The sequence below is a fragment of the Podarcis vaucheri genome (assembly GCF_965113315.1).
Source record: "Podarcis vaucheri genome assembly, chromosome: 7".
Classification (NCBI taxonomy): Eukaryota; Metazoa; Chordata; class Lepidosauria; order Squamata; family Lacertidae; genus Podarcis; species Podarcis vaucheri.
The window spans coordinates 13,143,295-13,165,480 of NC_138765.1; the positions used below are offsets into that span (position 1 = coordinate 13,143,295).

At 51.2% G+C, this 22,186-nt stretch overlaps 1 protein-coding gene across 6 annotated transcripts in view; it reads right to left on the reverse strand.

The window, feature by feature from the left end:
* The window catches only part of ERF (ETS2 repressor factor), a 42,643-nt gene that overhangs the window by 6,392 nt on the left and 14,065 nt on the right, over positions 1-22,186 (reverse strand). For 3 of the 6 annotated variants that reach the window (XR_014221975.1, XM_082232685.1, XM_082232687.1), the window contains exon 3: positions 141-375. Coding sequence is in view for 5 of the 6 variants with exons in the window: in XM_082232685.1 (XP_082088811.1) it covers positions 141-375 (235 nt within the window). In the remaining variant the exon portion in view is untranslated. Of the gene's footprint in view, positions 1-140; positions 376-533; positions 795-4,059; positions 6,221-9,213; positions 9,338-22,186 lie in introns of those variants that run through there. The other 3 variants (XM_082232686.1, XM_082232689.1, XM_082232688.1) reach the window with 3 other exon arrangements.

Here is a 22,186-nt window from a genome sequence, read left to right on the forward strand (position 1 = left end):
ATATTGGTTCCCAGGGTTTACACAGCAGTTGCACAGGCGTGAAAAACACAGCCAGGTTCGAACAGCCCAGGAGGGCAGGGACAAGGGAAGCGGACTCTGGGGGTTTCCCTTTTCTGCCAGCTCCCGCCCCCCAGACTCACCTCAGGGCCCTGCTCAGCTTGTCGTAGTTCATCTGGGGCTTGCACTTCCGCACCCCCCAGAGTCGAGCCACCTCGTCCGGGTCCTTGATGACAAACTCGCCGTAGTCCCCCTGCCAGGCGATGACATCATGGTATTCCTCTTTGCGCAGAAGCTCCAGGATGAAATGCCACAGCTGGATTTGGCGCGAGCCGGGGCTCGACTCTGGCTTGTAGGCCCAGTCTGGGAAGGCGAACCCTGGCAATCAGAAAAGTAGAGTTAGCCAGCTCGGGGGGGGGGGGAGGAGGCAGCAGCCAGGTTGCGGGGAGGGGGGGAGAGAGAGAAGCAAATAATTTCCCTGCTAAAAGAAAAAGAAGGGGGAGACTTGGAACAAAGGTACTGCCCATTTCCCATACTCTGATCCGCTTCCCGCATCCCATCGGTAAGTGCTGGCAGTAGGGCACAGTGGTTACAGCCAAGGGAGGGCTGGAAGTTCAGGACTCCGCCGGCCCATCTCCCCGCAGGATGAAACTACGAGGCGCATGGATTTTTCTCCCCTCCCTGCTACCCCCCCCAGCGCACACACAGGGAGGGGAAAAACAGGAAACCGGCGGCTGCTGCTGCCGCCGCCGCCTCTCCTCTTGTGCAGCCAGGAGGCTGGGAGGGCGGCCAAGCCGCCTTGCAACTTCCAGACTGGGTCCCAACCAGATCCTCCTCTAAGCGTGGGTGGGAGGGAGGAACAGCCCAGGCTTGCCTCTTGATGTTAAGCCTCCCTCTACCTGGGAGGGAGGGAGGGGGGGGGCGAAGAAGAAGCCAGAGCTGGTGGCCTCCATCAGCAAACTTACAGAGTCCTGCCCCGGGGACCCATACCTGTACAACAATCTCCACCCCGAGAGCAAAACACACACTGAGCAAAGGGGGGGGGGGAAGAGACCTAAGGGGTGCAGCTCAGCAACTCTGGGAAGAATCAGCCCCATTATGGCACAGAGAGAGAGGGGGAAGCATCAACATGTTTAAAGGGGGGGAGGAAGGCTCTTTGTGCCATGTTCTCACTGGGCAAGGGGGGGGGTGGTTAGTGGCTGAGGTCAGCAGCTCCCAGACAAGGGGCCCTTTTTTCCAGCCACGAGGCAGCAGCCTAGCCCAGCCCCAGAGCATTCCTGGGGAGGGGGGTGGCTGTGGGGCTGCAGCGCTGGGGGGGGGGGCCTGGAAAACACAAGAGGACGTCAGAAGCACACCCAAGGCCTAAGACTACCCCGTGCGTGGTAGACCTGCGTTGGCAGCACCAAGGGTCAAAACTTTTTTTGAGGAGGGTGGGACGCAGGCGGGGGTCCCCAAACACCCCACAGACTTGTTTCCGACACATCCTGGGATTGGGGGGGGGAGATAACACGCCTGTTTCCACCCACCTCACCAAATTTTAGCTGCCCTCTCATAAACAGGAAGTCGGAAGGGAAAACAATAGGGCTGTTTCCATGCTGGCCCTGCAGGGAATGGGGCCTCCCACTAGGCCCGACCCACAAGTTAAAGCGATTTTTTTTTGGGGGGGGGAGCTCTCCCTAAAGGATCCTGGGGGCCCTTCCAGTTTGGACACGCTCCGACCTCTGCGCGCTTCACAAACTCAGTGCCACGCGAACCCACCGTTTCGTTTAAAACTGATTTACACCCCATCTTTCCTTTCGTGATCAAGGCTCACAGGGTTGTATGTAAACCCTCCCAACAGCCCTGCGAGGGAGCTCAGGCCGAGTTACAGCGAACAGACTGGGTGGGGGGATTTGAATCCAGGTTTCCCAGGTCCTGGGTCCAGCAGCCTCAGCTCCAAGGGCAATGCCACTCTCGTGTACGGGTCAGGAGGGCATGCCTGGCACACAAAATCCATACAGAGAAAGCAGTTGAACTCCCTCACGCAGCAACGAGTATATGGTGGTTTTAGGGAGACCGCCACCCCACAACCTTTTTCGCTTTTCTCTCCGCCCCCCCTTCGCCAAACCCATCATGATCTCCTTGGCTTGAAATTGCTGAGCCTATGCCCAATGCCTTGGGGGAGGGGGGTGTCTGAGCTTTGCCGGGGGGGGGAGGAGGGGGGCACTGTGGTTTCCCATTTCCCAAACCCCAGGCGCTCTGAGCCCATCAATAATTCAGGGCCCTGTAATGGAGGCTGGGGACGCGGGCGGGCGCCGGCTCAAGGGCATCTCGGCGCACAGACCAAGCCATTAGGGTGGTGATGTCATCTGGAGAGGAGGGGGGCGGGAGGGCTAGAGGTGGGTCCCATAGATGCATGCCTTGTGGGGGGGGGGCGCTCCAAAGCTATTCCGTGTTGCATGTGTGTCCCAACAACCCTGGCACCCATGAATTCCCCAACAGGCAAAAGGGCAGGACTAAAGTGCGGTCCAGGCAGGGATGGGGAAGCAGAGTTGTGCAGTGCCCCCCCCGAACCACAATTTCAGCTGAGCATCTTCCTCGCTGCCTTGCTCCCTGGCACCACAAGGGCCTTTTACAAACAGAAACCACCCCGCTCCCCCCCCCACAAAGTACCAGTCTCCAAGCAACAGGCAACAGCAAGGGAGACAAGAGGCTAAAAATAAACGGGGAGGAAGGGAGAAAAGGCACAGCGTGAACTGGGCAGCACCCCAAGGAGAGAAAGCCACAGGCACCCCACAACTACGCACTGGCGGCATGGGGAGGCACAACAACCCCCCGCCCCAATGCCCGGCACAAAAGCAGCCCGGATACAGCAGGTGCCCATGCAGGACTCTTGGTTCGAAAAGCAGCGGGGTCCCTTCTCCCCAATATCAGCCACGTTTTTTTGGGGGGGGAGAGGAGAAAGTTTGGAGCAAGTTGCTCCCTCTTCTTCACAAAAGGAGTGCATTGTAAGCATCAAGCTCAGTAGCACCTGTTTGGGGCTGGTGGAAGGGGGGGGAGCCATATCCAGGTACTTCTTAGGTTCCCCTATATGCCCCGCTTGACTCCTGGTTTCGCGTCCCATCCAGGCCCCCCAATTGTTTTCCACCAGCAGTGGAGTGGGTGGACGACATCCCATCTCCCAGTTCCTGTGAGTTTGAAGAGGGTGGAAGGGGGGGGGCGAGAGAAAAAGAGGGGGCCGGGGAAGAAACAAGCCAGCCCTGCTCCCCTCGCCTCCCCCGGCTGCAGCATGTGAGTCAGCCCCAACTCTCTCTCTCTCTCTTACACACACACAGTCCTGTTCTCACTAATTAGGAAGGCGGTGGAGGAAAAAGGAGGGGGGGGGAAGGCCGTGACATCAGCCGCCTGCAGAGAACTAAACACAGTGTGCTGAATGGGCTACTGTTCTCCGGCTGGTGCTACCAGATACACTCCCCCCCCCCGCCACCCCCACCAGCGGAGTCCTCCCGGGGTGTAACAGAGCCGGAGGAGCAACCCCCTCCCCTCCGTCGTGGAGTTTAATGCGGGTGGGGGCCCTTCACATGATTATGACAATCAGGGCATTTCTCCCAGCAATGCAAAACTTCCCCCGAAACGTCTTTGCATAGGATTGCTTTTCCAGACATGGACACCACACATTAAAAGAAGCAGAAAGCTTATGTACCAGGATAGCCTGGGTGTCAGAAGGACTTATCTGTGGGAGAGGGCTATACCTCCACCCTTTTAAAAAAAGAAATAGAGAAATGGCAGTGTTCATGTTGTCAAGACAAAAATTGTGTATGTGTATAGTGGTACCCAATTGCAGGCTCATGCACCTGATGCTGCGAGATGCAGGCTAGCCCTCAGTGATGCTAGCGAACATTTGCACGGCCCCCAAAATAAAAAGTCTGGGATAGGGAACATGTGGCCTTCCAAATGGACTGTAAACCTCCATCCAATGTAAGCTGGGATCCGAGATGCACCTACAGGGCCCCACTGATGTGCTAAATGATGCACAAAGAATGGTGCGTGTGCCAATGATATTGCATGCCGGAACCAACTCACCTGTGTACATCAGACCTCAGGTGAGTGGTGGTGGCTGGGGGGAGAGGAAATTTGGCTTCCTGGTCCACCCCGCTCTTCTCTTCTCTGCAGGGCAATCCTGCAGTCGGGCTTGACCTCCAAGCTGGCACAATCATTTTGGATCAGGGCAGTTGGAGGGAAGGGGGTATAGAGTCCCGTCAGCTAAAGAGGCAAGGCCTCTTGCAAAACTTTGGTCTCCTCTTAACGAAGTGTGGGGTGCCTGCTATGGGGGCAAGCCAACTGGAAGATCCTATGGCAGGAGAAGGGGAGGAAGAGGAAGAGCCTGGCAGAGCTGACAGCCGGTTAAAAGGGCAAGCTCTTCCAACACCCCCCTCCCCTCCAGTTGCCTTGCCTATCCTGCAGACCCTGTCCTGCTGTTTAGATTCTCACCAACTAACACCCTCCCAGGAACGCACCAGGCACATTCCTGTTCTGTTCCTATGGCCGGGAGAGAGAGAAGAGGGAAGAAAGGAGGATGGCGCTTGTTGCATTGCCCCATTGCTCAAAGACACAATCCTCTTATCATTTTACACCCACCCAGAAGCTCCCTCTCAATGATCAGGCTGCAGAGATTTAATCTTCCAGGGAAAGGGTTTAGGTTGCCATCTCCTCTACTAAAATAAAGAAGTAGTTATGCAGACACACACACACACTTCCTTCTTTATTCACAAAAGTCCCATTTGCACCCAAACCGAGGAACCCAGGATCACACCCACCCTATTATCCTTGCCTTCTTCCAAGTCCTACCACAACACGCCACAGGCAAGAGGGTTTTCTCCCCTCCCCCCCCCCCGCCATTATTCCAAAGTGGAAGAGGCACAAGACCGTTTCAACAAGTCCTCTGCTGCCACCCACCCTGAGCCCATGGCTGTTGCCACCATGTCTCCACCAACTCAGCCACCTCCTTTGCCAACCCACGGGGAGGTTGGCGGCAAAAACCACCGTCTGTTGGCTGGCAGTGCCCCCAGCTCTGGCACGAACCAGAGTCAGGCCTGTGCCAGGGGACTGGCTGGCTGGGTGGGGTGGGGGAAGACGACGAGACACCAGCCGTCCCTACCACAGAGCTCGTGGCAGGTCCTTGCCACCCACCCAAGCCATACCAAGCAGGGAGAGAGAGCGTTTGTCATCACCGCCAAACCCTTTCCAGCCACCTCTCCCAGTCTTTTATGGGTCCCAGATGCCCCACTGGCAAGAGATCTCTCCCATCAAACGAAACACACCCCGTTTTCCCATCTCTGCAGGGCTCCAAGGCAGGGAGTGAGGGCTACCAGCCATGGCACACAAACCCATCTGTGGCAGGAGGGCTGTCCGGAGCCACAGCTCTGTCCCAGAGAGGGCAGGCAGGGGGAGAACACCTTTGACCCACGCACATGCCCCAGGTGGGGGAACTGAAGGCAATTAGGGGTATTTTCCCTGACAGTGAGAGAGCAGCAAGGCGCACGAAAAACGTACACACAATGCACACAGTGTTCGCAACCCCAGGCTTGGCTTAAGGCTCCTCTGGCCAAGCCAAGCCCTCCACGCCCCCCTTCCTATTTTCCACTGCTTCCTAAGAGAGAGAGAGAGAGTGTGTGTGTGTGTATGGGGGGGGGGCTGAAACTGCTCCTGCTTGCCAGAGTTCTAGCATGTGTGTGTGTGTGTGTGTTTTATTTCAAAGCTCAGCTGAAAGGGGACTCCATCTTAAAAACACTTTACCTCCTTTTGTCTGGTTGACTAACTCAAGGCTAGCCACACAGAGACCCTCCTCCCTCCCCTCCCCTCCAAGGAACTATGGTCTGTTTTGAAGAAGGGGCTCTATGGTTATTTGCTCAGGGATTTCCTGGAAGACAGCAAAGAAGAAGAAAAAGTGGGAGGGGGGAGGGAGAAGAGAAGAAAACTGGAAATTAAGTTGATATCTCTTTAAATCACACCCCCCCCCTTTTACACACTCCAAACCACACCACCCCTGTGACTAATCCCCGGAGCCAGAAGCTAAAAGGGCTGGAATTCAATCCCGGCTTCAGAAGGGGGGGGGACGACCCTTAATATTACATCACTCCCCAATACTAACAGCTTTCTTAAAGCCACATGCACAAATCTACCATTCTCTGGCTTTCAGCAGGCAAGCGGGGTGAGGGGGGGGAGGGAGGGGGGCCCGCTCTCAGCTAGTAGAAGCCACATCAGAGGCCGTCTGCATGAAGCATGCCAGCGAGGGGTGGCAATAAAGACGAAGCCAGACACCTCTTTCCTCCCCCCCCTCCCGCGCCAAAAACAAAGTTGGTGGGTTTTTTTTTTTTTTAAGCGTTTTTCAGACGGTGGAAAAACTAAGCGCCTTGCAATTGGGATCTGAATGCTTTCAGATCTGGGATCTGCGTTCGCTCTGTGTGTGAGAAAGATTCCAACATGGGGGTTAACGCTGCAAGATTTTATTTTCCTAGCGGCTTGGGCGAGGCCCAGGAATTATTATTAGGGTTTCTTTTTTTTTCTTTTTTTTAAACAGACGCCCAAAGAAAAGAACTTTCCCAGAGTTTAAGGGGAAGGGGGGGGGAGAGAGAAGAGTTTTCAGTGGCCTCGATTACTGCAAAAGAGGAGGTGTGAGGGAAAGACAAGTCCGAACAGAAGCACTTCAAAAAAAAAAAAAAAAAAAGACACACAAGATTCCAGGAGACAGACAATCGGGCTCGGAAGGGAGGGGGGGAGGGTGGCGCCAGGGGGGGATGGGGTGGAAGCTCTGAACAAAACCAGAGAGTGAGAGAGAGGAAGGAGAGGGGGGGTGAGAGAGAAGAAAACAGAGGAAAGAATCTGACCCCTCCCCAGAGCCTCTGCCAAATAAAAATAAAAATAAAATTTAAAGGAACTTCTGTCTGTCCACATACACACAATGCAAAAAGGTTTTTTTAAGCCCCTTTCAAACAAATTGTTTCTCCGCCTCCTAATGCAACCTCAGCTTTATTTCGTATCCGCCTCCCCCCCCCCCCCCGCGCAAACTCCTTTCAAGGAGCAAAGTCCACCAACCACTTGCCCTCAAACGGAAACCGCTGCAAGGCCATTTTTAAGACGGCAACCCCCCCCCCCGCAAGAGCCCAGCTTAGTAAAAGTGATCCGACAACACTCCCACACACATCTAAGTGTACCCCGCTTAAAGGTGGGCAAGCAATTCCTCCCCCCGCACTCGCCAATCCAGTGAATTCAACTCAGGCCGGATTTTGAATCTTGGGCTTTTTTTGTTTTTATTTCAAGAAGCGGGGAGGGGAGGGCATTCTTCTACAGAGACACCCCCTTCCTTATAAAGAAGTTAAAGTCCAGAATTTGAGGTTGGAGATTAACCTCCCCCCCAACCCGCTACAAGAAAACTGAAGCTACATTTAAGGTAGCATTTGCCAGCTGGTGTAAGAGGGCCCCGCCCGCCATGTACCTGGCTTACTTATGTTTGAGGTGGTGGGGAGTTCGAGGGTGATAAAGGAGGCATGAGATCCCCCCACCCCCAAACCAACTAATGCACAACTTGCAAGGCCACCCCCCACACCGCCGCGCTTCCACTGACCATCCCCGCCAGGCCACCTTAACACCACGTTGTTTGTCGGAAACAAAAGTTCCTTTTTCGAACGCAGAATTTCCAGTTCGGAACGCTTTGTAACTTTTTCTCCGTTCTACGGGCTCCCCTCCCTCCGTATTTACATACACGGCGATGCGCCGTGAACCGTTTCCACTTGCCAACAATATTCTCCAGATTTGATTTTTTTTTTTTTTTGCGGGGGAATATATAACACACACACACAGTAACCAGGGAAAAGGAAATCACATGCCTCGTTTGTCTTTTTACCGTTTTATCACTTTTAATCGCTTCCAAGGTGACAATGGGACGGGAGGAGAGCGCCCCGGCCACTTCCCCAGATCCGAAGTGCACCCCTTTCTCCAAAGCGAACGCAAAAATCCCCCCCCCCCCAATTCGGCTATGGATGTCTAATCCGGTTTCGGCAACGTGGCGTTGAGTAACGTCTCTCCAACATCTCCCCACCTCACAGCCCCCCAAAGAAAACCCACCGGGATTCAGTCTATCCGAAACCGAAGCTAATCCGGTTTCAAAAACTCCCACAACCCCACGGCAGTGGGACGGTTGGGGGTGGGAAGTAGAGAGCGGAAAAAAGGGAGAGAAACGCACATAGCCCGAGGCCTCCACAATTGCCACACACGCAGATTCCACCCCCACAAATCAGGGCCCACACAGCCTCAGTCACCCCCCCCATTCATTTCCCTGCCCCCTCAGTCTGCCAGCAGCACCCACTGCAGAACAAGCGGGCCGGAGGGGGGCGGGAGAGAAGCACCCAGGGCGCCCCCGATCCCCCCCACCTCCCCAAAGTCGCCCCCATAACTCCGCTCACGCCCCCCACCCCCTCCATTCCAGGACAGCAGCGGAAACTCCCGGCTGGAGCGCTCCGTCCCGAGGCTAAGCGGGCACTGCCACGCGCGAAACGGAGCCGGGCAAGGAAATGCAACAGGTCCCTGCGCCGCTCCTGCTCGCAAACTCCGGCGGAGCCCGGAGAAGAGAGGGGTGGGCTGCCTCCCGCTCCTCGCCCGCCTCCCTGCGAAAGGATCTCCCCCGAGAGGCTCGATGGACAGGAAACAAGAGTTAAGAAGCCTCCATTAGCTGCCAGAGATGGACTCCGGGAGGGGGGGGAGGAGGAGGGGGCGGGAAGGGAGAAAAAAAAACTTGCTTGCACACCATTCCCTTCCCTGCAGGAACCTCCATTGCAGCTTCACTCCAGGCACGGGAGCCGGAGCCCGCTGCGGATCTTGCCTCGTCTCCCTCCCTCGCTCCCCGGTGGATCCCTGCCGCTCCTTGCAGGATTGTACAGAAACGTCTCCCCTTCCTCCTTCCCCTCCTCCGGAGCAGGATCCGTCCCTCTTGGTTCACCCAGGAATCTCTTGCGCACAGATAACGCACGATTACCCCTTTACCCCTCCGGGACCCCCAAAGTCCGAAATCTCCCGGGGTCGTTTTGCTGGGAAAACTTCCCCGCATCTTTCCAACTTTCCATGCCCACGTGCCGCGGCCGACCCCCCCCTCCTTAAGCGACACCCCCCCTTTTACTCCTCCCCCACCGAGGGACCCCCCCATCTCCCCACCCAAGCTTGGGACCTTCCCGCGGTCCCCACCTGCGTCCGCCGGGGTCTTCATGGCTCCTCGCGCTGCAGCCGCCGGGTTGGACTCGGGCTCTGGCCCCCCTCGCTTTCCCCCCCTCCGCCTCATATGGAGCCGGGACGCCCACGCCCCCCTCTCGCACGTCACCGCCGCGTCGCCATGGACACGCTGAGCCCGCCCCTCCGCCCCAGCCTGGCTCGGCTCCGCCCACAGAGCTCGGGGAGAGAGGGGGAAGTTAAAGGGGCCGCGCGGAGTGGAGCCGCGGGCCGGAGTGGGATAGAAAGTTGTGCACTTGGGAAGTTAAGGGGGGGAAGGCAATTGGAAGATGGGTGGGTGGTGGGTGGGAGTCTGGGAGAGAGATGAGGCACGCATCTACAAGCCTCCCCCCACCCTTTCTGTTAATAACAAATGTTAGTAGCAGGAGTGCCAGGAAGATTTTTTTTAGGGTTGCCATATCTCAAAAAGTAAAATTCCTGACACCCGCAAAATTGTTGAGATTTTTTTTGGGAAACCACCAAAATTGCTGAGATTTTCTTTAAGAAACACACCAAAATTGTAAAGCTTTTTTGGGGAAGAAACCCAAAGTGTTGAGCTTTTTTTGGGAAATCCTGCCCCGAAAATAGTGATTTCAAAGCTTTTTGAGCTGCTTTTCCCATTTCATTGCCATACATCCGGGTTTTCCCTGACATTTTGCCAATTCAGCAAAATTCCCTGACGCCATTTTTACACCCGAAAACCAGGACATGTAAGGAATTTCCCCAACCTATTGCAAGCCTAATTTTGTGCTGAGGAAAGCTAGGCTTCATTTTATTTTATTTATTTATATTTATTTACACAAGGTAGAACCTGTGTAAATTACTGCATGCAGAAAATTAGCCAGTGTGCACCTATTGGATTTGTTTCCCCCACTTTTTTATATCGTAGGTCTAATTGTTAACTTGAGGAATTACTGTCACAAGACTCAGCAGTGATGGCTACTGGTTAAAATGACTTTGAAAGGGGGCCAGGCAAATCCAGAGACGAGAGGTCCATCAACAGCTATCAGCCATGATATCTAAACTGAACTTCCACTTTCATAGGAAGTGTATCTTATCAATACTGGTTGCAGAGGAAGGTGATTGCATCCATGCACTTTTTGTGGGCTAGTGTTGTAAAGAGCATGCTCAGCCCAATCCTATTCGCTCAGAATTAAATCCTGTTGCATTTAATAATGATAATAATAAAAATAAAATCTGCACACCGCCCTTCATCCATAAATCTCAGGGCTTACACCCCTAGGGCTGGGCAAGATTTGGTTTGCAACATCACGATATATCAATATCACCAGCTAAACTTTGCGATATAATGATATATCAAAATGTCTGAAATAAAGATGGAGTTATGTAGAGGCATTGGCTGAATTCAAGGTTTTCCCCACTTTGTGATTTTTGCATAGCGTGCACACACACATCACGATTCATTTTCTAATTCCAGGTGAAAAATTATAAAAACCAATATTACAATATAGATGTCAAACCAATTTTGAACGATATATCAATATATTGCCCGGCCCTGCTTCCCACTAAGTGTGTATAGGATTGTAGATTTAGTAGTCTGATACAACAGGGCTCATCATTTTAAGTGCCAAAAAAAAGAAAGTAAAAGATGCTGTATAGGACACGGTACCTTATTTATAAAATTACATAACAGCCTTTCCTTAAAAGCTCTTTAAATATTAAAAACCTATATAAAAAACTAATACAATAGTAAACACAACTAAAACAAACACTCTTTGACTATAATATCAGAGTTAACCATTCTTAGACACTGAATAAATAAAACATTTTTAGAAGTCTTAACCTAGAAACACACACTATGATTTTATTTTTACAGTACTGTCAATGTACAGAGCACTTTAGAGTGCTCCAGAAAACAGTTCACTGTCCCGAAAGGCAACAGGAAGATGGAAGGGAGAGTAAAGGAATAAAAGAAATGAAACTTCAGTACAGTGGTACCTCAGTTTTCGAAAGTAATCTGTTCCGGAAGACCGTTCGACTTCCAAAATATCCGAAAACCGAAGCATTTACTTACGGAAAACTCAATACGGAAGCTACGTGGCACGTTCAACTTCTGAAAAGCGTTCGAAAACCAAAAGAGTTACTTCTGGGTTTTTGGCGTTCGAAAACCGAAACGTTCGACTTCCGAGACGTTAAAAAACCGAGGTACCATTGTACTTATGTTTAATAAGCCATGAGGGCTCTGGCTGAAATCTTAAACCTGCTCACCAGGGAGAAAGCCCCACTAAATGCAATGGAATTTAAGTAGACATGGACACGTTAAACTAGGGAACTCACTCCCATTAGAAACAGTGATGACCACTAACTTGGGTAACTTTTAAGAGGACTGGACCAATTCATGGAGCATAAAGCCATAATGGCTACTAGCTATGATGGCGATGGTTGGTTGGGGGCGATAATGCTTCTGAATACCAGTTGCTGGAAACAGCAGGAGGGGAGAGTATGTTTCCGAGCACAATTCCAAGTGTTGGTGCTGACTTTTAAAGTCCTAAACAGCCTTGGCCCTGTATGCCTGAAGGAGGGTCTCCACCCTCATCGTTCTGCCTGGACACTGAGGTCCAGCGCCGAGGGCCCTCTGGCGGTTCCCTCGCTGCGAGAATTGAGGTTACAGGGAACCAGGCAGAGGGCCTTCTCGGCAGTGGCACCCGCTCTGTGGAACGCCCTCCCATCAGATGTCAATGAAATAAACTTTTAGAAGACTTTTAGAAGACATCTGAAGGCAGCCCTGTTCAGGGAAGTTTTCAATGTTTAATGCTGTATTGTGTTTTTAATATTCTGTTGTGAGCCGCCCAGAGTGGCTGGGGAAACCCAGTCAGATGGGCAGGGTATTAATAATAATAATTTATTATTATTATTATTATTATTATTATTATTAGCCGTTGCCCTAATCCAGCAGGCTATCCTTACATTCTTATTGGATAACAAGACTGTGCTCTAAGGAGCTAGCCAAGGGTTCGAAAAAGTTGTGCTGCAAGGAGAGAGTATGGAAGGGAAAGAACAACTGTAGGTATCATATACCGTATTTTTCGCTCTATAAGACGCACCAGACCACAAGACGCACCTAGTTTTTGGAGGAGGAAAACAAGAAAAAAAATATTCTGAATCTCAGAAGCCAGAACAGCAAGAGGGATCACTGTGCAGTGAAAGCAGCAATCCCTCTTGCTGTTCTGGCTTCTGTGATAGCTGCGCAGCCTGCATTTGCTCCATAAGACGCACACACATTTCCCCTTACTTTTTAGGAGGGAAAAAGTGAGTCTTATAGAGCAAAAAATACGGTAGGTGTTCTGAAAAGGCGTTCCAAAGTCACGTAAGGAATCCATCCAGTGGCTGAGGCTGGAGGACCAAAGTTCATAGGCAGGACTGCATTGAGACATATGTGTGGAGAAATTCAGAGAGAAGTGAAGCAGTTAGATAATTTTAGGCTCTGGACCTCAGAGTCTTTTGTGGGTTTTAAAGATAGTATTGTCTGTTGCTGTGCTTGCTTTTTACAGCTCATTCTGCCGGGTGAAGTCCTTTGGCAAAGTCCTGCCCCGACAGCACCACAGGGGGAAAGGCCAAGACCATGAAAGGCCTATACAAAGGCTACACCTGGTCAAAATTATTCCATGATTTTGGCACTACCACTGAGAAGGCCCTGCTCTTTGGTTTTTTTTGGGGGGGAGGGAATGGGGAGTGGCACACTAGGTTTTACCCTACTTTGCCTAGTCATAGAGAAGGTCTGGAAAGAGCTGTGCGAGGCACTCAACTGGAAGTCCTGCTTCTGAGCTCCACCCGACTTCTGAGATTTTACTACACCTAAAACATTTTGAAGGGTTGAACATTTTGTGGTGAAATCACACTATGCTCAGTACTCAGTGAGTACTGAGGAGCCCCATCCATGCAGGGGTGGGGGTGCAGGATTTTATGGGGGGGCTCTAGAGTACTTTTTGGAAGGAAGGAAGGAAGGTGAGTAGATAGATAGATAGATAGATAGATAGATAGATAGATAGATAGACAGACCTTGGCTGCCCTGGGCTCCCTTGAGAGGAAAGACAAGCTACAAATGTAATATATAAATAAACTGGTAAGAGATAATAATAATAATAATTTATTTGTACCCCGCCCATCTGGCTGGGTTTCCCCAACCACTCTGGGTGGCTTCCAACAAAGACCAAAAATACACTAAAATGTCACACATTAAAAACTTCCCTGAACAGAGCTGCCTTCAGGTGTCTTCTGAATGTCAGGTAGTTGTTTATTTTTTTGACATCTAATGGGAGGGCGTTCCACAGGGCAGGCACCACTACCGAGAAGGCCCTCTGCCTGGTTCCCTGTAGCTTTGCTTCTCGCAATGAGGGAACCGCCAGGAGGCCCTCGGAGCTGGACCTCAGTGTCCAGGCAGAACGATGGGGGTGGAGACGCTCCTTCAGGTATACTCCATTCCCCCAGTTTTAGTGACCTCACAGGGTGTGTTTTTTAAAGGGCTTTTAAATGTGCTTTGTGGAGTTGGTTTTTCTTGTTTTATGATGCATTTTAATTAATATTAATATGAGGAACAACCATACTGAGTTCCAGAGTGTGTTTTTTTTTATAAAAGAGCCTTTCAACATCCAAGAACCAGAGTTGCAGAAGCCAGGGTCCAAAACCTGGATAACTGGGACAACCGTGGACCAGCCATTGTCTCTCTCAGCCTAATCTACCTCACAGGGTAGTTGTGAGAATAAAATGGGGAGAGGGGGAACCAGGAGCTCCCTTTGGGGGGGGGAATGTGGGTGATAAATGTAATTAGTAAATAAATAAATAAAATTAAGTCCACCACCTTTTGCCTTACAGAATCTGGGAACAGGGCACAGAATCCAGCGGCTTCCGAGACTTTGGAGGAGGCCAAATTGCAGCCAGGGATGCAGGGAAGGCCATGGAGGAAGATGTTTGCCACTTGTTACAAATAGCCTGGGGGTGTATTTAAAACGGGGGGGGGGGGGGGAAGCCAGCCAGCAATTTGCACAGGATCAAAAACAAAGAGCAAGAGTGAATCTGGGGAAGAGGAAAGAACTGCAAAACGTTCTGTGAATAGCCTGGAGGAACAGGGAAAGGATACAATGCAGATAAGAGGAGGAGGGGGGTGGGGGAGAAGGTCCAGACAATGGTCTGATGGCACATGATGCTATTAAGGTATATTTGTTAAAGCTAAGCAGGTCTCCAACCTGGCCAGTTGCTTAGACGGGAGACTGAATAACCAGGGCTGGCTCAGTCAGAAAGGCAGTTTGCAACTTAGCATGCCAGGGGAGACGGCTGGAGCACTTAGGTCAGGCATGTCCAAAGTCCGTTCCCGTGGCCTAATCCGGCCGGCCGGTCAGTTTAATCCAGTCCCTGTGGCAGTTTATTTCCGGGATAAGGTAAAGGTAAAGGGACCCCTGAGACCATTAGGTCCAGTCGTGACTGACTCTGGGGTTGCGGCGCTCATCTCACTTTATTGGCCGAGGGAGCCGGTGTACAGCTTCCGGGTCATGTGGCCAGCATGACTAAGCCGCTTCTGGCGAACCAGAGCAGCGCACGGAAACGCCGTTTACCTTCCCACCAGAGCAGTACCCATTTATCTACTTGCACTTTGACGTGCTTTCAAACTGCTAGGTTGGCAGGAGCGGGGACCGAGCAACGGGAGCTCATCCCATCGCGGGGATTCGAACCGCCAACCTTCTGATCGGCAAGTCCTAGGCTAAGCTCAACAACTTCAATCCTTAAAAAAAGCTCAACAACTTCAATCTTAAATAAAGGTCAATAACTTTGGTGGGCCCTCACGCAAGTTCACCTCATCAAATCTGGCCCTCTTTGGAAAAAGTTTGGGCTTCCCTGACTTAGGTCCTCAGAGGCTTCTCACAGGCAACTGGTTGGCCACTGTGAGAACAGGAGGGTGGACTAGATAGGCCACTCGCCTGATCCTGCAGTTCTCTCCTTACGGTTCCTGTGCCAGGCTGGAGCCCCGCACAAATGAAGGTCGTGACCCCAAGTCGTATGTGTCATGTAAGTGTCTCCCACGGGGGAGCTGCAGAAAGAATGTGGCTGGTCAAGGGAGCCATGGACTCCCAAAGGCTGAGTGAAAACCACTGCTCTACAGGTTTCTATGTGCAAAAAAATAAAATGGAAAGGAAGCAAACCAAGAGGTCATTGCAAAGCACTTTTGATGCATATACAGTGGTGCCTCGCAAGACGAAAAGAATCCGTTCTGAGAGTCTCTTTGTCTAGCGGTTTTTTCGTCTTGCGAAGCAAGCCCATTGACGGATTAGCAGATTAGCACTATTAGCGGCTTTTAGCGGCTTATCGGATCAGCTGATAAGCGGCTTAGTGGCTTAGAAAAAGGGGGAAAGGAAAAAAACCCCGCAGGAACTCGCAAGACATTTTCGTCTTGCGAAGCAAGCCCATAGGAGATTTGTTTTGCGAAGCACCTCCAAAACGGAAAACTCTTTCGTCTAGCGAGTTTTCCGTCTTGCGAGGCATTCGTCTTGCGGGGCACCACTGTACTTAGATAGGAAAGGTGAAACGAAAAAGAAAACGGCACCTACAATTTACAGTGCGTTTTCTCAACTTTTCTAAAAAAAAGTTTTTTAGGGGTCTCCTAAAAAAAGCTGTGCCTCAGGAGCCAGGCGGTGGGGTTGCTACGCTGCTGACAAAGGAAAGTTTGGGGCCAACAGAAGTTTGAAAGAGAAGCAAGGCCTTTGTGTAAACAGGTTGGAGCCTGGCCTTGTGAGACGTGAAGCTCCTCATCCAGATTCGCGCCTAGCCAGGGGTATTCCTGGGCTCACAAAACAGTCTGTCACTGTCTCATCTCCCCCATCTGTAAAGCAGGAATATTAATGATCTGGCTGCTCGGTGCTACTGTGAGGTTGGGCGAGGTGATTGCCGCAAAGCACGGGGAGCATCAGCAGACACTCCAGGGGGAAGGAGTGCAGCTGAGAAGGTGCTAGCACAAAAGTGAAGGATCAGGGGTGGGAACGGCAACTCACTCGTTCCTGGGCCACGGGGCACAGAGGGAACAGGCAGCAGCAGATCTGAAGGAATGTGAGCAGGGAGGGATCCCTGTCCAGGCATGTTGGGGAGCTCAGAAGATTCCATCCTCCAAGCAGACAGGCAAGGGTGGGGAGAGGCAGAGACCGGGGCCTGGCTGCAGGGGGGGAAGAGCTGATCAGGAAGCTCCCCTGAGGACAACAGGCACAGACCACTTTCCTTTCATGTCCATGGAGAGTGCCATGAAGACTCCGCCTCTCTGCAAAAGCCAATTTCGCAGGACTTGCACAGTGCAGATCTGGGGATCTGGGCGGTGGGGGAATAGGCTTGCTAGCTCCCAACTTCCTTGCATGGCGCAAAGAAGCAACGGTATCAAGGAGGCCACTAGGACACAGTCCCAAGCTGCATTAGGACGCTGATATTTACATTGTACACAACCCATGTGTAAAGCACATTCAACGGATATTTAAAGTACGCAGCTTCTCCCAAAGAATCCCAACCCTCCAAGTGTCCCTATTTTCCAGAGACAGTCCCGGATTTACAGAAGCTGTCCTGATTTCTGATTTGATCCCAGAATGTCCTGCTTTTCCTTAGGACGTCCCTATTTTCAATGGAGAAATGTTGGAAGGTATGGAGTTATGTGAATCCTGAGCCAAGGACATAAGTAACTCCACAACCTTTAGAAGACATCTGAAGGCAGCCCTGTATAGAGAAATTATTTTTTTTAACGTTTAACGTTTTATTATGTTTCTATATATGTTGGAAGCTGCCCAGTGGCTGGGGCAGCCCAGTCAGACAGGCAATATTGTTACAGAATAGGACAGCCCTGTTTTCATCGGAGAAACGTTGGAGGGTTGGAATCCTGGGGATTTATACGAAGCTGCGATTCCCATTACATTCTACTCATGTAAAAACACGCTGATTCCTGGACCGTCCACGGGCCGGATTTAGAAAGCGATTGGGATGGATCTGGGCCCTGGGCCTTTGTTTGCCTAGGACTTGCCGATCGCATGGTCGGCAGTTCGAATCCCCACAGCAGGGTGAGCTTCCGTTGTTCAGTCCCAGCTCCTGCCCACCTAGCAGTTCTAAAGCACCCCTAAGTGCAAGTAGATAAATAGGTACCGCTTTATAGCGGGAAGGTAATGGCGTTTCTGTGTGCTGCGTTGGTGCTGGCTTGCCAGAGCAGCTTGTCACGCTGGCCACGTGACCCGGAAGTGTCTCCGGACAGCGCTGGCCCCCGGCCTCTTAAGTGATATGGGCGCACAACCCTAGAGTCGGACACGACTGGCCCATATGGGCAGGGGTACCTTTACCTTTATTTCCATGTAGGGGTCAATTTTGATTTTCTCCGTTTCCCGTTTTTCCAATCTTAAATGCATCTCTGGGTTATTTGTGGGGCATAGAAATTCATTCTCCGCCCCCCCCCCCCAATATAGTCCAGTCCCCCACAAAGTCTGAGGGACAGTGAACCGGCCCCCTGCTGAAAAAGTTTGCTGGCCCCCTGCATTACATTAACAAACTATAGTTCCCATCATTCTCCGGGGGGGAGCCATGTCCTTTAAATGTTTGGTGTGGACCTACGTAGTTGTCTTCTTAACCTATATGCCCTTGGTTAAGAAGACACTTACGGCAGTATTCCTAGGAAGATAGGAACATACCGAGCCACAGCACCGGTCCATCTACTTCAGTATGGACTACACTGATTGGCAGAGGCTCTCTGGGTTTAAGGTGGGGGTCTTTCTCAGCCTTGAGATGGCCAGGATTGAACCTGGAACCTTCCGCATGCAACGCATGTGGCCTGTCACTGAGTGACAGCCAAGTATCGCAAATATTCTGAACAACTGTTGTCGCCCGCCTTCAATTGGTCTGCAAATAAACCCCGGTTTCTCAAGTAAGGTGGGATAGACAGTTTGAAAATAACAAAAATGGGGGGAGGGGGGGACCAAGCACTACAGAAAACACAAGTTTCCCCAACGTGGATATTAAAGCTCTGTGTTTAAAAGAGGATGTGCAATGCAGTTTTTGCTCCATGTAATCTAGGGGCACGAGGACTGCAGAGCATACAAAAATATGAGGGCATAAGAAAAGTCTTGCTGGGTCAGCCGTGCTTTTGGGGGAGGAGAATGTAGCTCAGGGGCAGAGGTCCCAGTTCCAATCCGCAGTATATCCAGTTTGGGCTGGGAGAGAATCTTATCCCAAATCCTGGACAGAGTTGCTGCTTGTCAGTGTAAGCAAGGCTGAGGAATGTGGACCACTGGCCTGATTCAGTGTACAAGGCGGGTTTCCCGTGTTCCTGACGAAGTGCCCATCTAGTCTATGTGGTATGCTGCTGCCTGATGCCACTGAGAAAGCGTGGCCCAAGGACAAGAAGGAGAAGGAAAGCCCACAAACCTGAGCTATATACCGTATTTATTGCTCTATAAGACGCACTCGACCATAAGACACACCTAGTTCTAGAGGAGGAGAACAAGAAAAAAAATATTCTCTCCCTCTCTGCGCAGTGCCCCTTCAGCAAAGCGGGAGAAGAAATGGAAGGGGCTCCGTTTCTCCTGCGGCTTTGCTGAAGGGGCGCTGCGCAGATTGGTGCAGACTGATCCCTCTCGCTCTCCTGGCTTCAGGGATAGCTGTGCAGCCTGCATTCGCTCCATAAGACACACACACATTTCCCCTTACTTTTTAGGAGGGGAAAAGTGCGTCTTGCAGAGCGGAAAATACGGTATGTGGTGAAAGGGGCATTCACACTGGGGAAGAGTACTATGGGAAGATGTGCAGGCCCAAGCGAAAGAGGATACAGGCCGGGGAGATGTGCTATGCCCCTGCTTCCAGCTCTAAGGAGGCAGCGGATTGGTAAGCCCCAAAGAGATGTTTAGCAAGGCTGCATTGATTCAGTACAAAGGCTGCAGAATTCAGCATTCTGAGGTTCTCAGGTTCCACTTAAAAAAGAAAGAAAGAAAACAGAGAGAGAGGTGGGGAAAGAGAGAGAAGAGCAATCTCTTGGGCCTTTAAGGTGTCAAGAGTTAAAATTTCAATATTTATTTATTTTAATCCTGTTGCGTGCAACACCTGGAAAAACCTCTGAAGCCTTCTTGAAAGCTCATCGCCAAAGGGTCTTTAATTTAATGGCATCTTAACTTAAGGGTTCCCCCCCCCGCCGCAGCCCCCCCTCCCAAGAGTAAATAGTAATGGCATGCAATATTGTAAAGAGGAGGGTTTTCCCTCGCAAGCAGCGAAGTCTCAGAGGGGCCCAGAGGGTGTTGGCTTGCAGAGGGGTGGGGAGGAAGGTGCACTGGACAGAGAGAAAGGTTATGCAAAAAAGCTCTGAAAAGCCAGATGATAGGAATATCAGCAAGGAATATATTGAGGTCTTCTTCTATCCCTGAGAGTAGGAAGGCAAGGCAGCAGAAGTCTTTGAAAGTTTCAGGCTGCAATCCTAAGCAGCCCTGGAAGCAAACCCCATTGGGTACAGTGGGGCTTGTTCCTAAGTAAACACACGCAGGATTGTGCTGTTATTAAGGCTATAAATTAGGAGCAAATGGTCGAGAACACAGACCTCCTTACACCATATACCATGAGGTCCATTTTTAACCTGAAACTGTTCTTAACCTGAAGCACCACTTTAGCTAATGGGGCCTCCTGCTGCCACCGCGCCACCACTGCGCAATTTCTGTTCTCATCCTGAAGCAAAGTTCTTAACCCGAGGTACTATTTCTGGGTTTGCGGAGTCTGTAACCTGAAGCGTCTGGAACCCGAGGTACCACTGTACGAACTTTCTCAAGATCTGGCTGTGTTGATGGGCTGGCCATGGACTTCTAAGGGCTTGCTTTTTTATATAAATATCAGGATGCGGTTTGAAAAAGTCATCTGCAAAACAAGACGTAAATGAGGCTGTGCTACAGGATTGGTCGTAAGGAACTGTTTTCCAGTGCATGTTGTTTGGGAACAGGACAGATCCATCCATTAGCAGACAGGTGAGTCTCTGGCCCTGTAAGCTGTCTGGATAGGAAAGCACTTTTTGGAACCATATTGTTACGGATTTGAGGGGATTCCCCTCCCCCCAAAAAATCCCTAGAAATTAATAAATGGTAGTTGTTGTTTAGTCGTTTAGTCATGTCTGACTCTTTGTGACCCCATGGACCAGAGCACGCCAGGCACTCCTGCCTTCCACTGCCTCCCGCAGTTTGGTCAGACTCATGCTGGTAGCTTTGAGAACACTGTCCAACCATCTCGTCCACTGTCACCCCCTTCTCCTTGTGCCCTCCATCTTTCCCAGCATCAAGGTCTTTTCCAGGGAGTCGTCTCTTCTCATGAGGTGGCCAAAGTAGTATTTTGATTAACTGGGATATGGATGAAAATACAAGCTGCAGGACTGTGCCAGAAAGGGAATCCCTGGGCTGGCTTATGCAAAACAGCCTGGCTAGCCTAAGGAAGAGCAAATCTATTAAGATGACCTAATGGGGCATCCTAGAAGAATCCTTGGGCCTGCCTGGGAAGACAGATGTTGCAAAGGTGATGGGGTGTGTGTGAAGGGACAGGAAAAGAAAGTTTTTGAGCAAGGTATCTTAGGAAGAAGAACCAGGAAGAGAGACTGGGGTCCATTTGCATTTGCTGGGTCCTCAAGACTGGCCAAGGGTGCAGCCAGCACACAAATAATTACCGGGCTGCATGTCCTGCTTCTTCCAAAATCCTGGAGCCAATACTGAGTACTGGACACACCCGGCATGTCTGTTGTAGAATGACAATACACCCCTCTGCAGGAGCAAGAGCTGGGCACAAATTCAACAAATAAATGAACATCTGATAGCAACACAATGTCGACCTCCTTTCAGTCAGACACTGCATGTTGCCAGACAATGTATTGAAACTTGGATCCTGCCCACCAAACTAGAAAGGGGTGGGATTTCATTGCAATCTATTGGCTGCTCCCCCTCCTTGCTGGGAAAAATATCATGGCAAGGAAGAGACTAGCTTGGCCCCATCTGTTGACCAGAAAAGGAGCAATGCAGGGAGCTTGCTTCTTCTTTCCCTGCCAGAAGAAATAAAACCTTACAACTAAGAACTAGAGCCTAGGTTTGCTTTTTTCCCTCCTCCCTCCCAAAAGCTTTTCCTTTTGTGTCATGTCTTTTGTAAGCCTGGTTTCAGGGACTGATGGTTTCAAGACACTCTGGGAAGCCCCCCCCCCTTTTTTGGTTGAAGAGCAGGGTGCAACACACACAAGTAAATAAATAAATACTGGTGCTGAAGTGGGAAACCCAGAATTGCTAAAGTCGCAGTTGCTAAAGGATTGGATGCTGCCGGATAGCTCAGTCGGTAGAGAAGGGGTCACCAACCTAAAACCCATGGGCCGGAAGAGGCCCGTGGAGGTCGTCTGATGGCCCCCGAACCACGCCGCCTGCTCTTGCGCTGCGCTAGACTGGTGCAGCGCGGCGCGGGGACTCGCTTCTGCAGTGTGAGAAATCACGTCTGTGCAGACGCAGATGCCAAAAATCACGGGCGGACGCGATCCAGCCCACAGAGGGATCTCCGCGGCACCGATCCAGCCCAGGCAAGATAAACCTTGCCGACCCCTGTGGTAGAACATGAGACTCTTAATCTCAGGGTTGTGGGTTCAAGCCCTACGTTGGGCAAGAGATTCTTGAATTGCAGGGGGCTGGACTACGGGACCCTGGTGGTCCCTTCCAACTCTACAATTCTATGATTCTAAAATGTGGGAACACCAGGAGAGCCCCGCCAGATCTGAGCCAAAGTTCATCTCCCCTCAGCAGCCAGCCCCCTGCCTCTGGGAAGCTTTACAAGCAAGTAATGAACGCCGCAGCCCCCTCTGCTGTTGCCTCCCTGCAAATTGAATTCCGAGGCATACGGATTCTGCCCCTGGAGGTTCCATGCTGCCATCGTGATGGTTGGTGGCCAGTTACAAAGCGCTCTCTGCTGTGAGTTCCCCCTGATGCACTTT